This window comes from Thamnophis sirtalis, unplaced genomic scaffold (assembly GCF_051295495.1).
Source record: "Thamnophis sirtalis isolate CommonGarterSnake01/CBP01778 unplaced genomic scaffold, rThaSir2_p1.2 scaffold_9, whole genome shotgun sequence".
NCBI classification, from domain to species: domain Eukaryota; kingdom Metazoa; phylum Chordata; class Lepidosauria; order Squamata; family Natricidae; genus Thamnophis; species Thamnophis sirtalis.
This window is the reverse complement of record NW_028261389.1, coordinates 72444926-72458502: the sequence shown is the minus strand read 5'-3', so window position 1 is coordinate 72458502 and position 13577 is coordinate 72444926. Positions and strand designations below refer to the sequence as shown.

General features: G+C 44.8%; 1 protein-coding gene across 1 annotated transcript; it reads right to left on the bottom strand.

Annotated features, from left to right (window-relative positions):
• Window positions 1–558: 558 nt before the first annotated feature.
• Window positions 559–5968, bottom strand: KLHL42 (kelch like family member 42). The gene is made up of 3 exons (XM_087723057.1): window positions 5142–5968; window positions 3664–3857; window positions 559–1542 (listed from the first exon to the last, which is right to left on the bottom strand). The coding sequence occupies exons 1-3, from the start codon at window positions 5966–5968 to the stop codon at window positions 1097–1099; spliced, it is 1467 nt and encodes a 488-aa protein (XP_087579183.1). The 3' UTR covers window positions 559–1096.
• Between the last annotated feature and the right edge of the window lie 7609 nt (window positions 5969–13577).

Below are 13577 nucleotides of genomic sequence, written 5' to 3'. Positions count from 1 at the left end.
ATGGAAAATGATGTCATCAATAGGAAACAGTACATTTATTCACAATATTTTCCCTGATGTTAAATAGGTTTCTATGCACCCAAAGGCTTGCTAACTTCAACGTGGATAAAGTTCTTGTTTCGGTATCGCACCGCTTGTAGTGAAGCCAGATTGGTGCACATCTGTACCAGTGGGGGGATTTAAATTTTTTACTACTGGTTCTGTGGGTGTGGCTTGGTGGGCATGGCAGGGGAAGGATACTGCAAAATCCCCATTCCCTCCCCACTCCAGGGGAAGGATACTGCAAAATCCCCACCCCACCCCCACTCCAGGGGAAGGATACTGCAAAATCCTCACTCCAGAGGAAGGATACTGCAAAATCCCCATTCCCTCCCCATTCCAGGGGAAGGACACTGTAAAGCCCCCATTCCCTCCCCATTCCAGGGGAAGGATACTGCAAAATCCCCATTCCCTCCCCACTCCAGGGGAAGGATACTGCAAAATCCCCACTCCAGGGGAAGGATACTGCAAAACCCCATTCCCTCCCCACTCCAGAAGAAGGATACTGCAAAATCCCCGCTCCAGGGGAAGAATAATGCAAAACCCCATTCCCTCCCCACTCCAGGGGAAGGATACTGCAAAATCCCCATTCTCTCCCCACTCCAGGGGAAGGATACTGCAAAATCCCCACTCCAGGGGAAGGATACTGCAAGACCCCATTTCCTCCTGATCAGCTGGGAGTCGGGAGGCAGAGAATAGATGGGGGTGGGGTGGGGCCAGTCAGAGTTGTATTTAACAATTCTCCTAACTTCCCCTACCGGTTCTCCAGAACTGGTAAGAACCTGCTGAATACAATCTCTGATCTGTGCCCATTTATCCTTTGTCTCCTCCCACGTTATCAATTGCAATAGTAACATTTTGAGCATCGTATCTTAAACATTCAGTCCAATTAGAGTTTCCCAGCCTTGGATACTTTTAAGACATGTGGACTGGGCTGGGGAATTCTGGGAGTTGAAGTTTATGCATCTTAAAGTGGCCGAAGTTGGGAGCCACTGTGCAAAAAATAATAACTGGTGAACAGATGGAAGAAATCTCTGTAATGTGAACGAATTGGAATTCAGATCAGATCTGGAAAATACAAGGAACAGATCAACATGTTCTGTCCAGGGGTGGGGAAATTTCTCAGCGACTCCCACCGGTCTGAAAATATATTATATTTTAGAAGAACCCGGTGCTCCAAACGCGTGGACAAAATGATGTCTCTGCTCAGGATGTAAATCCCATCGTTGTGCAAAGTGCAAGTCAAGTTAAGACCCGATTTTGAGGTGTTTTCTTTGAGGTAGAGCCACTGTTTGGTAACCACGTTGTAAGACTGCACAGTTAGCATATCCTCATTCTGACTGGATCTTTTATTGCAATCCAAGTCATGGCTGCAGCCGCCGACTATGTAGATGGTCTCTTCCACCGACAGCATTTGCTGCTTGCGGATGTGCAACCCACAGGTTTCAAAGTTAGCCCATTTGTCAGAGACGGGACAATATTCCCAGATATTCAGATTCCGGTCTGCAATAGAGAAAAATAAACTTAATGCAAGATCATCTCCAACTTACAACCAGAAACGAAGCCAAAATTGATGTTCCTAAGTGTTCTGACCGAGGCTTCCCAAGAGCATGAAACAAACTCTTTGTCCAGGCAAAAAAACCCTCTTATTAATTGACTGTGAATTCTGCTCATTCACATCCAGCAAAGTCTTTCAAGGGAGGATTTAAAGTCACAGACCTTATCTGGCTTGGAGAGCTGCCAGGCCGATATCTGCAAAACTTGGCAGAGCCAAGGTGGCGCAGTGGTTAAATGCAGCACTGCAGGCTACTGCTAGATCAGCTGGTCAGCGGTTCAAATCTCACCGGCTCAGGGTTGACTCAGCCTTCCATCCTTCCGAGGTGGGTAAAATGAGGACCCAGATTGTTGGGGGCAATATGCTGACTCTCTGTAAACCACTTAGAGAGGCCTGAAAGGCCTATGAAGCGGTATATAAGTCTACTGCTATTGCTATTGCTATTGGCAAGGAGCCTCGGAGAGTCACGAACCAATTAAGCGAACTAATTAGCGAAGTATGCAGTGGAGTACCCCAAGGCTCTGTTTTAGGCCCAGTACTCTTCAACATCTTCATCCAACGATTTGGATGAGGGGATAAATGGGGAACTCATCAAATTTGCAGATGACACCAAGCTGGCAGGAATAGCCAACACTCCAGAAGACAGGCTTAAGATACAGAAGGATCTTGACAAACTTGAACATTGGACGCTATCTACAAAATGAAATTCAATGGTGAAAAAAGTAAGGTTCGATATTTAGGCAAGAAAAACAAAATGCACAGGTACACTATATGTAGCACCTTGCTCAACAATAGTAACTGGGAGAGGGATCTTGGAGTCCTAGTGGACAATCACTTAAATATGAGCCAGCCGTGTGCAGCAGCTGCCAAAAAACCCAACACACTTCTAGGCTGCATAAACAGAGAGATAGAATCGAGATCAGGTGAAGTGTCAATACGACTTTATAAGGCCTTGGTAAGGCCACACTTGGAATACTGCATCCAGTTTTGGTCACCATGATGTAAAAAAGATGTGGAGACTATAGAAAGAGTGCAGAGAAGAACAACAAAGAGGATTAGGGGACTGAAGACTAAAACATATGAAGAACGGTTGCAGGAACTGGGTATGTCTAGTTTAATGAAAAGAAGGACTAGGGGAGACATGATAGCAGTCTTCCAATATCTCAAGGGGTGCCACAAAGAAGAGGGAGTGAAGCTATTCTGCAAAGCACCTGAGGGTAGAACAAGACGCAATGGGTGGAAATTAATCAAGGAGAGAAGCAACCTAGAACTAAGGAGAAATTTCCTGACAGTTAGAACAATTAATCAGTGGAACGACTTGCCTCCAGAAGTTGTGAATGCCCCAACACTGGAAGTTTTTAAGAAGAGATTGGACAACCATTTGTCTGAAATAGGGGGCTGGACTATAAGACCTCTAAGGTCCCTTCCAATTCTGTTCTGTTCTATTATTCTATTCTATTCTATTCTATTTTCTACTCTATTTTATTCTATTCTATTTTCTATTCTATTCTGAAATAGGGGGCTGGACTATAAGACCTCTAAGGTTCCTTCCAACTCTGTTCTGTTCTATTATTCTATTCTATCGTATTTTCTATTCTATTCTATTGTATTTTCTATTCTATTCTGAAATAGGGGGCTGGACTATAAGACCTCCAAGGTCCCTTCCAACTCTGTTCTGTTCTATTATTCTATTCTATTCTACTCTATTTTCTATTCTATTTTCTACTCCATTCCATTCCTAGTTCTAATCCTAATCCTAGAAAATATATATATAGTTATATTTGTGCTGATAAATAAATAAAGGGAGACTAGTATAGATCTATTTCAAGCTATTTAGCTCTCATCAGCTAGCCATACCCTTGCTGGGAATCGAACCTGTGCTCTATTGTCTCTTAGGCAGATGTGTTAACCATTGAGCTACAGAGCTCGACTCCTTATCAGCCAGGCCAGGGTGAAAGGTATATATTTAAAGTCACAACCCCTGGTATGCCCAAATATATATATATGTAGGATTATCTGTACAGGTTTTGGCAACTGTATGGATATCTGCAGTCCCTGCTGTTTCTTACCTCTTGGTGTGTAGCCTCCCATGACATATATCTTCTCCTTGCATTCACAGGCCGAGAACTCCACAAGGGGAGCTGGTAAAGGGGCCACAAAGGTCCAGCTGTCTTGCTCCGGGTTGTAACACTCAACGCTGGAGAGGGATTGGCCCCCGACGGCATATAATTTCCCACTCACGGCCAAGAGCTTAAAATTACACCTAGGAAAAAAGACATTTGGAGAAATGGAAGGTTAAGGCAGAAATATTTCCCGCCCGGTCTTTTCTTTCAATAGCCAGATGGAGCGAGCAATACAAATCTTTTAATTTTATTCAGCCGCCTTCTGTGCAAGTTTTATGAAAACATTCTGGGGACATTCAGAAAGTATTGGGACGGACGGACACACACACACACACACACACACACACACACCCTTCACTTTGGTCAATTCTTTTCTGCTGCTGCCTGATTCTGCAGTGCTTATGTCCTTTCATTAATTTCCGTGCTTGCTTAAGTATTTATTTCTCAAATCTATTTTTCCGCGAGCTGTCCAGAGAACTTGTATAACAATTTCCACTCCCTTCTCCTTAGGCGGCCAAAGTGTTTGAGCTTCAGTACCTCTCCTTCCAAAGGACAGATTTTGATTTTGAGACAATAGGATGGGAATGGAACAGAACGGGACAGAACAGAACAGAACACAATAGAATAGAATAGGAAATATGGAATGGAATGGAATAGAATAGGAATGGAATAGGAATGGAATAGGAATGGAACAGAACATAATAGAATTAGAAAGAAAATATGGAATGCAATAGAATACTACAGAGTAGATGGAATGGAATGGAATAGAATAGAAAATATGAAATGGAATGGAATGGAATGGAATAGGATACTATAGAATAGAATGGAATAGAATAGAATATGGAAGGGACCTTGGAGGTCTTCTAACCCAGCCCCCTGCTCAAGCAGGAGAACCTATCCTATACCATGTGTTTCTACACAGAACCCCAGAAACACACTTGAACAGGAATTTTATTCTCTATATACTCTCTATATAGCCTCATACCTGCTCATTGATATTCTCCACCAGTTGTTAAGAGTGGATGCCCACCAAGCTCAGAATAACAGAGTTTGGAAGGGACCTTGGAGGTCTTCTAGTGACTATACTAGAATCTAGTCCAACCCCCTGCCTAGGCAGGAAACCCTACACCACTTCAGACAAATGGCTATCCAACATCTTCTTAAAGACTTCCAGTGTTGGGGCATTCACAACTTCTGGAGGCAAGTTGTTGCACTGGTTAATTGTTCTAACTGTCAGGAAATTCCTCCTTAGTTCTAAGTTGCTTCTCTCCTTGATTAGTTTCCACCCATTGCTTCTTGTCCTGCCCTCAGGTGATTTGGAGAATAGCTTGACTCCCTCTTTTTTGTGGCAATCCCTGGGATATGGGAACACTGCTATCATGTCTCCCCTAGTCCTTCTTTTCATCCAACCAGACCTGCCTCACCTCTTCTGGTTCATGGAGGCCAGCTGGCGCCACTCGTTCAGCCAGGGGTTGTAGCGGTGCGCGGCTGCGATCTCCTGGCTGCTGGACCGGTAGCCGCCGGCCACGAACAGGTAGTTGTCCAAGGCAGCCCAGCCGAAGGAGCGCACCTGCAGCAGGTCGGCGGGCGGCTCGGCGGGCGGCAGGGGCTCCCAGCGCCGCTTCTCCTCCTCGTAGCGCAGCAGCGGCGGCCGGTCGGGGAAACTGCCCAGGAGAAGCAGAGCCGGCCGGCCCCGGTGGCGGCGCTGGCGGAGGTGGCGCGCCAGGCCGTCGGGCAGCAGGGCTTCGGGCCGGGCCAGCAGCTGATGCAGACGGCCGGCCATGAAATCCAGGCAGACGTCGCGCAGCTCGGGCAGCCCGTAGACCTGCGCCAGGTGATGCAACTCCAGGCAGTTGGGCAGCTGCACCCGGGAGCGCAGCAGGCGCAGCAGCGGCGTCACCTGCAGGAAAGAGGCGGCCTCCACCAGCTCAGCCAGCGCTCCGGCCTCGGGCGGCTCCTCCGGGGCCAGCCGCGCCGTCTCGATGAACTGCAGCACCCGAGCCAGGCCGGCTTCGCTGAGCCCGCCGTGCAGTTGCTGCACCGCCAAGCGGGCGCCCCCCGCGGCAGCCGCCGCCGCCTCCCGCATGCCCGAGCTGTAGAGAGCGCGGAAGTAATCGCTTTGCTCGATCAGGCGCCGCTTGCGCACCGGAGGGAAGCGGCGATCGCCCAGGCGGACCTCCACCACCTCTTCCTCCTGATCCGCTTGAGCCCCTTCCTCCCCAGCGGCGCCCTCGCCTTTCTTGCCGGACATCCCTCGGCGGAGCCGGGCTGAGGGAAGGCGTGAGCAGGGCGCCGGCGCGGGGCGGGGTGATCGCGGGGGCGGACCCGGGTGGAGCCTCGCCCCGCAGCTCCGTCCCGCAGGGAAAGCCCTAAAAGGCGATCGGCTGGGAGCGCCTGCAGTTAGGCTGTGGGGAGAGGGATGCGCTGCCGCTCCCTCACTCTCTCCCCCTTGGGCCGATGCGAAGTTCTTTTGCGAAGGAAAAAGCCGTAGTAGTAGTAGTAGTAGTAGTAGTAGTAGTAGTAGTAGTAGTAGTAGTAGTAGTAGTAGTAACAGTAACAGTAACAGTAACAGTAACAGTAACAACTACTACTGCAACAAACAACAAGGACTCAAGCTGTTGAGCTACCAACCAGCCTCAAAGGCTGTGAATCTCACCAAAGATTAACCACATTATAATAATATTATTAATAACAACAACAGGCACTTGGCCCACAACACACCTGACATAACAATAGTTGAAAAGAAAAAAGTATGGTTCATTGAGATTGCAATACCTGGAGATATAGGTATTGAAGATAAACAGCAAGTAGAAATCACAAAGTAGCGGGAAGTTGAGCAACTCTGGAAAAAGAAATCGTCTGTTGTCCTCGCTATTGGAAAATTTTAAATTTATCAGACTTGAACATTCTGATTCTACAAATAACCACCCTACTTGGAGCAGCTTATATCCTCCGACATTACCTTAACAGTTCCTAGGTCCTTGGTTGGGACTCAAGCTGTTGAGCTACCAACCAGCCCCAAAGGTTGTGAGTCTCACAAAGATTAACCACATAATAATAATAATAATAATAATAATAATAATAATAATAATAATAGTAATAATAATAATAACAACAACAACAATAATAATAATAATAACAACAACAACAACAATAATAATAATTTGTGCAAAAATTATAATATTAAAACAGCAACAAACCGGTGGGAACATAAGCTTGAAAAAGTCACGGAAAATCAGATGGTCAAGATCTTGTGGGATTTTCCCATACAAACGGACAAAATACTGGCGCATAATACACCAGACATCACACTGGAATTACATTTAAAACAGTTAAAAATTGACAAAATCACCATCAGTCAAATGCAAAAAGCCGCACTGCTTGGATCTGCTCGCATATTACGAAAATACATTACGACGTCCTAGGCCCCTGGGTGGGGCCCGACTAGTAATCAATGCCAAATCCAGTGAAACAACTGGCCGCTGTGATACAATTCTGTTGTTGTGATAATAATAAGGATGAGGATGAGGATGAGGATGAGACACCGACAGGTTGTACCTGCCAAGAAAAATAGGGGGCAGGGGGCTATTGCAAATCCATCAAACTGTAGAAGAGGAAAAACAAAGTTTGAATGATTATGTGAACCAAAGTACAGAAAAATTGCTGCAGGCTGTGAAAATGGAGAACAGCATAAAAACAACAGAAACAAAGGCAGGATATAAGGAAACACAGATTATGACAGATTAAATAGATGGAAAATCAAAGCTTTGCACGGACAGCACTTGAAAAACATTGAAGGAAAATGTGATGACAACTTGACATGGACATGGCTTAAGATGGGAACTATCAAGAAAGAAATGGAAGGTTTAATACTGGCTGCTTAAGAACAAGCACTACAAACTAATCCATGAAAGCAAAGATACAAAAATCCACTGACAACCCAAACTGCCGACTTTGCAATAACAAAGTCGAAACTGTTTCACATTTAATATGTGAATGCAGCAAAATTGCACAAACTGATTACAAAGCTAGACGTGACCGAGTTGCTAAATTAATCCACTGGTCATTATGTAAAAAATATGATTTACCCGTATCCAGAAAGTCATGGGAAATAAAGTGGAAAAGGTTATTGAAAATGAGAAGGTGAAGATCTTGTGGGACTTTCGAATACAAACGGATCATCATTTGGAGCACAACACGCCAGATATCACGGTTGGAGAGGGCTGAAGTGTACAGTTTATTGATATCGCTGTTCCTGGAGATGCCGGAGTCGAAGAAAAAGAACTAGAAAAAATCATGAAATATCGTGACCTGGCCATCGAAACTACACGGCTATGGATGAAGCATGTAACAGTGATACCCATTGTCATCGGGGCACTTGGCACCATGTCCAAGAATTTTACAAGATCCACAAATTGCAGCTTCCTGCAATAACACCAGCGGAACTGCAAAAAACTGCACTACTCAGAACATCTTATATTTTAAGAAGTTCCTTGGTTGATACCTAGGACACTGGCAGCAAACCGTATCAACCATTAGCACCAGTCAATGGTATTTGTGATGCATTTTTGAATGTTCAGTTGGCTGAGTTCCATGTTTAATGAATAAAGTATATAATAATAGATCGGGGTAACATCTCGATGCAAGATTAAACTTTCTATTAAATCATCCTAAAGAGGCTTTTTCAAGAGGCAACTGGACTTACTTGTTTTTTGACATCCTTGGAATGGGGTAGGAGTAGGAATGGATTTCCAGAGGGAAAACAATAGTAGACTGCAGAAACCATTTGCACCACTCAGGTGACCCTGAGGACAGAGATACACCTCCAAGTGGCCTCAGTGACTCTTTAAAAGGATGCAAAGGACCAGCTGTCTGCAAGGAATGTAAATCCTCCCATTCCCCACCATCCAGTCAGAGCTGAAGAAGCTTCTTGGATGAGAAGTGAAATGTCTTCAGAGAAAAAAATCAAGAAAGTCCAGCTGCCTCCTGAAAAAATCACTCTTGGATCACCCTGGATGACTGAAAATCTCTACAGACTTTTAGATTTCCATTAAATCAAATCCTGGCAGAAATGTGGCTTCGGTATTTAAATGAATTTTATGGATGATCATTCAAGAGGAGGAATCAAGATCTTGCTCAGATTCCCATCTTGCTATGTTTAGAATCAAAAAGACAATACAAAAATGTATATGAGATGGGTTTCTAAATTTATGGTTGTGTATTTGCATCGACGTCCCAAAATAAAGTTGTGATCCCTAAAAGTCTATAGAGAATCTCAGTCATCCAGGTCAAGGTTGTCCCAAAGATGTTTTTTTCTTTCTTTGAAGACATTTTTTAACTGATTTTCCCAGAAGACAGCTACAAGGATGTACAATAATCTTAAAGGCTGATTCAAGGACATCTTTGCATTTTTACTTTACAAAAGGCAAGTTGCTAATAGCAGCTCTGGAGATTAGTGACAGCCCACTGCATATGTGCCAATATGGTAACGCAAGCAAAATCAAGACCTTGAACGCTGAGATTCGAGTTCTTTGAGCAACTCTAGAAAAAGTGCAGAGAAGAGCAACAAAGATTATTAGAGGACTGGAGGCTAAAGCATACAAAGAACAGTTGCAGGAACTGGGTATGTCTAGTTTAAGAGAATGAAGGACTAGGGGAGACATGATAGCAGAATTCCAATATTTGAGGGGCTGCCACAGAGAGGGAGGGGGGGGTCAAGCTATTTTCCAAGGCACCTGAAGGCCAGGCAAAGAATAATGGATTGAAACTGAACAAGGAGAGATTCAACCTGGAAATGAGGAGGAACTTTCTGACAGTGAGAGCAATCAACCCATGGAACAGAAGTTGCCTTCAGAAGTTGTGGGAGCTTCATCATTGGAGGCTTTAAAGAAGAGACTGGACTGCCATCTGTCGGAAATTGTGTAGGGTCTCCTGCTTGGGTGTGGGGTTGGACTCGATGATCTGCAAGGTCCCTTCCAACTCTGTTCAATTTAAAGACTCTTGTCTTTCAAAAAGCAACTTCTGAAGCTTACTTGGTCCTAGGATGGATCTTGGGACTTACAAACGAATAAACATGTCAGGACCTGAGCAGAGGTCTGAACAACTTCATTGCTTTCATCTTCTAAGAAAAGCAAAGACACTGGAAAAGAGAAGCAGTTGTTGAAATTATTCTGGGGACTGATATCAGTTTGTGCAATGTGACGATCTGGGCAGGGAAAAAAAGTTACAATCACAGAGGTTATCTAGCTTGGAAAGCTGCCATGTGAATATTTTCCAAATGAGGTGCTGTGCAAGGAAAGACTTGGCACAGAGTCTCTGAGATTCACGGACAGATCTTCACACTCCTGAAACGAATGAACGAACACATTGTTTCCGGCAAAAGCCCCCTCCCCTTTTGCTCCTCTTTTATTTCCTATGGGAGAGGCTATTTACCATCGACCTGTGGCTTTACTCCCAAGTCGACCGTGATTTCTTAGCTGTCCTTTTCTCCTGGCAGCTCTGCGCATGCGCACACTGGGAACAGGCTCCATATGTTCCTCTGCCTCACTGCTGTCTAGCTCCAAAGGCAGCTGAGAACTGCCAGATGGCCTTGGCCCCATCTTTGCCTCTGATGCAGAGCCCTCATCCAAGCCTTCCAGAGACTCTAGGACTGGCCCATGTTCCTCCCCAACCTCCTCACTGTCCAACTCTCCATTGGCCGCTAGTGGGCCACAACAGGTTAATTTAATCTCTTCGTTGCTGGCCAGGAGGAAACCTTCCATGCCCAAAGAATTAGACTTCGGCAATGCAAAAAAAAATAATTTAAAAAAAGATCCACTTTCAACCCACGGATTTTCCTTCTCTCTTTCCAAGAGGATGGATAATTGGTGGTTTGCTTGGCGGCTTTAGAGAGAGACACAGATTTTGTTTATGTAATTGTGTCTGTAGTCTGAGATCCGCTCGTTGCCGCCTCCCTGTATTTTGGTCTTGCCGGGAGCTTCCCTGAAAATGGAAATTGGGTTTCATTTCATTATCCCCAGAGGCAAGCAATCACGGCCTAGTTTTCCCCCAATTAACCCTTCTCCTAACAGTTCTGAGTCAGTCCAAAGTCAAGATGGAGACTCAAGGAAGTCATGAACCCAGGCTTCTCAATATTGCCAAACCTCAACGTAAACCATTTTTCTTTTAAAAATAAAATACAGGCAGACAAAGGGGCTTTTCTGACAATTCACTCACCCAATAATCTTTTTTTGCAACAACCTTCCTGTCGCAGTAGGAGCTCATCTTTCTACAGTTTTTAGCTGCTTGAATGTCTGCCAGAAAATTTTGTTTGTTTCTTTAATCTGGTATAAACAACAGAAAGACAAGTGCCACCAAATGGAATAAAAACTCGCCAAATCTTACTGTGTTTCCGCAAAAATAAGATAGGATCTTATTTTTTTGACAACGCCCCCCCCCCAAAAATAAGCACTTGGACTTATTTTTGGGGAGGTCTTATTATTTTTGAGGTGCAGAAGCCGGCGAGTGAGGTCACACTCATGGCTGCTGATGTGTGGACATCCCACGCATGCGCAGAGCATCAGAAAGTTAAGGTAAGCAAACGGGGGGGGGGGGAATCTGCTGTGCTGTGCGATTTATATTAATATAAATCGTGTGTCACAGCTGATCAGTGGGAAAATGGCTTCACCCTAACTGGTTTCATTTATTTTACTACTGGTTCAGGTGAACCAGTAGCATTTTTACTACAGGTTCGGGCGAACTGGTTTGAACCGGTAGCATTTCACTGGTTTGCTTAAGGGAAATATAAAGATAAATTTGGGGACTTTTCTCTTAGGCATAATGGATAAAGAACTTGGAAAAACAGTAGAACTTTGGTATTATATATGCTGACAGAGGAAGAATGTTCTACAAACAAAAATGGAAGGATATTTTGATTCCCACAATGGAAGAATGGCTGCAAAAATGGATGGAGTTAGTAAAGATGGGCTAAATTGACTGTGGGTTATAAAAAAAGTATTAACTTTGGTTCTGCTTGAAACCGCTTTTGGACTTAGTTCTTGGGGTAGGGAAAAAAAAACCCTTTAACTTTGGATTTTGTTAATCGGAAGGTGGCTCAGGTGGCTAACACACTGTCGATCAGAAAGGTTGACAGTTCGGCGGTTTGAATCCCTAGCGCCACGTAATGGAGTGAGTTCCCGTTACTTGTCCCAGTTTCTACCAACCTGGCAGTTCGAAAGCATGTAAAAATGCAAGTAGAAAAATAGGAACCACCTTTGGTGGGAAGGGGACAGCATTCCGTGCGCCTTTGGCGTTTAGTCATTCCAACCACATGACCATGGAGACGTCTTTGGACAGTGCTGGCTCTTCGGCTTTGAAATGTAGATGAGCACCGCCCCCTAGAGTCGGGAACGACTAGCGCATATGTGCAAGGAGAACCTATACCTTTTGTTAATCAGATAAGGATTTCGTTTTGCTTCGTTTTTGTTATAGAAATGTGTCTAATAAAAATGATGTGCATATTCAAATCCATGGCAAGACTGAAATTAAAATACTTGAAATATTCCACCCAGCCATCACACCACCTATTTCTTATCTTTGCCCTGACGTTGCTCTCGACATTTCTATTCAAAAGATGTGCAGGTGCCCCTTCTCTAGTGTTACTAGGGATTGGAAAAGAACCCAGGTTCTTTTCAAGGAAGGGTCTTCCACGGATCACAGATCTTCACCGTCACCACAGCAGAGAAAGGACTTGTGTTCTCCAATTGTGGCTCTGCTATGCAACCCAACCTCAAGCAGGTGCAATTTCTGCCTGCCTCTCTCAAGGGAAGGGGCCCTGTGACAGCCTCAATTTCAGAGTTAAATTGCTTATTTTCTCTGAAGAAACGGCTTCTTTTGCAGGCCTGGTCTCCTGAGAAGGCCATAATGTTCAGTGTGTGGTGTTTGATTTGCCTAGAGTGGCCTTCTCTGCATTGGACTCTGGCGTTCCCAAGGCAGGTGCCATTCTCAATCCTATATTTGACTAACTATACTCTTGATTGGGCCCGATCATCATTTCATTGTAAAGAGTGAGGTTCTCTGAGCTTGTCAACTTTTAAGACTTATGGACTTCAACTCCCAGAATTCCCCAGCCAGCATGACATAGCTGGCTGAGGAGTTCTGGGAGTTGAAGTCCACAAGTCTTAAAGTTGACAAGTTTGGTGACCGCTAGTTCAGAGCAGGGGTGGGTTCCTGCCAGTTCTAACCTCTTCTATAGAAGAGGTTCCACAAATCTCCAGTGCCGTTTAGAACCGGTTCCAGCTCCCTCCCCCTGCCCGTCCGAACATCATCAAGATGAAGAGCGAGAGGAGGAATTCTGGGAGTTGAAGTCCACAAGTCTTAAAGCTGTCAGGTTTGAACACCCCTGGGTTTTTTTCCCTAAAGGGTGAGGGGTACAAGGGTCTTGTAACTTGACAACTTTAAGACTTGCGTGCTTCAAATGCTAGAGTTTCTGAGACAACATTTTGGTTGCTAAGCAAGAGTGTTGTTAAGTGAGTTTCACCACATTTTACAAGTTGGGCCTGCCCATCCAGTCATATGACTGCCAAGCCACTCCCATACAGTCACATGGCTGGTAAGCCATTTCCTCCCGGTCACATGGCTGGCAAGCCATTTCCTCCCGGTCACATGGCTGGCAAGCCACTCCCACAAAGCAGGCCACACCTAGAGAAGAGGTTCTAAAAAATTTTGAAACCCATCACTGCTACAGAGTCTACCTAGAGTCTTCTGGAACTTCATTTATAGGGGATTAGCCAATAACCTGGCATTGCCTGGGTATTTATTTATAGGGGGGAAATGTCCCGACCAAATATAATTTCTAATGTTGGATTTTCCCCCTTACCAAA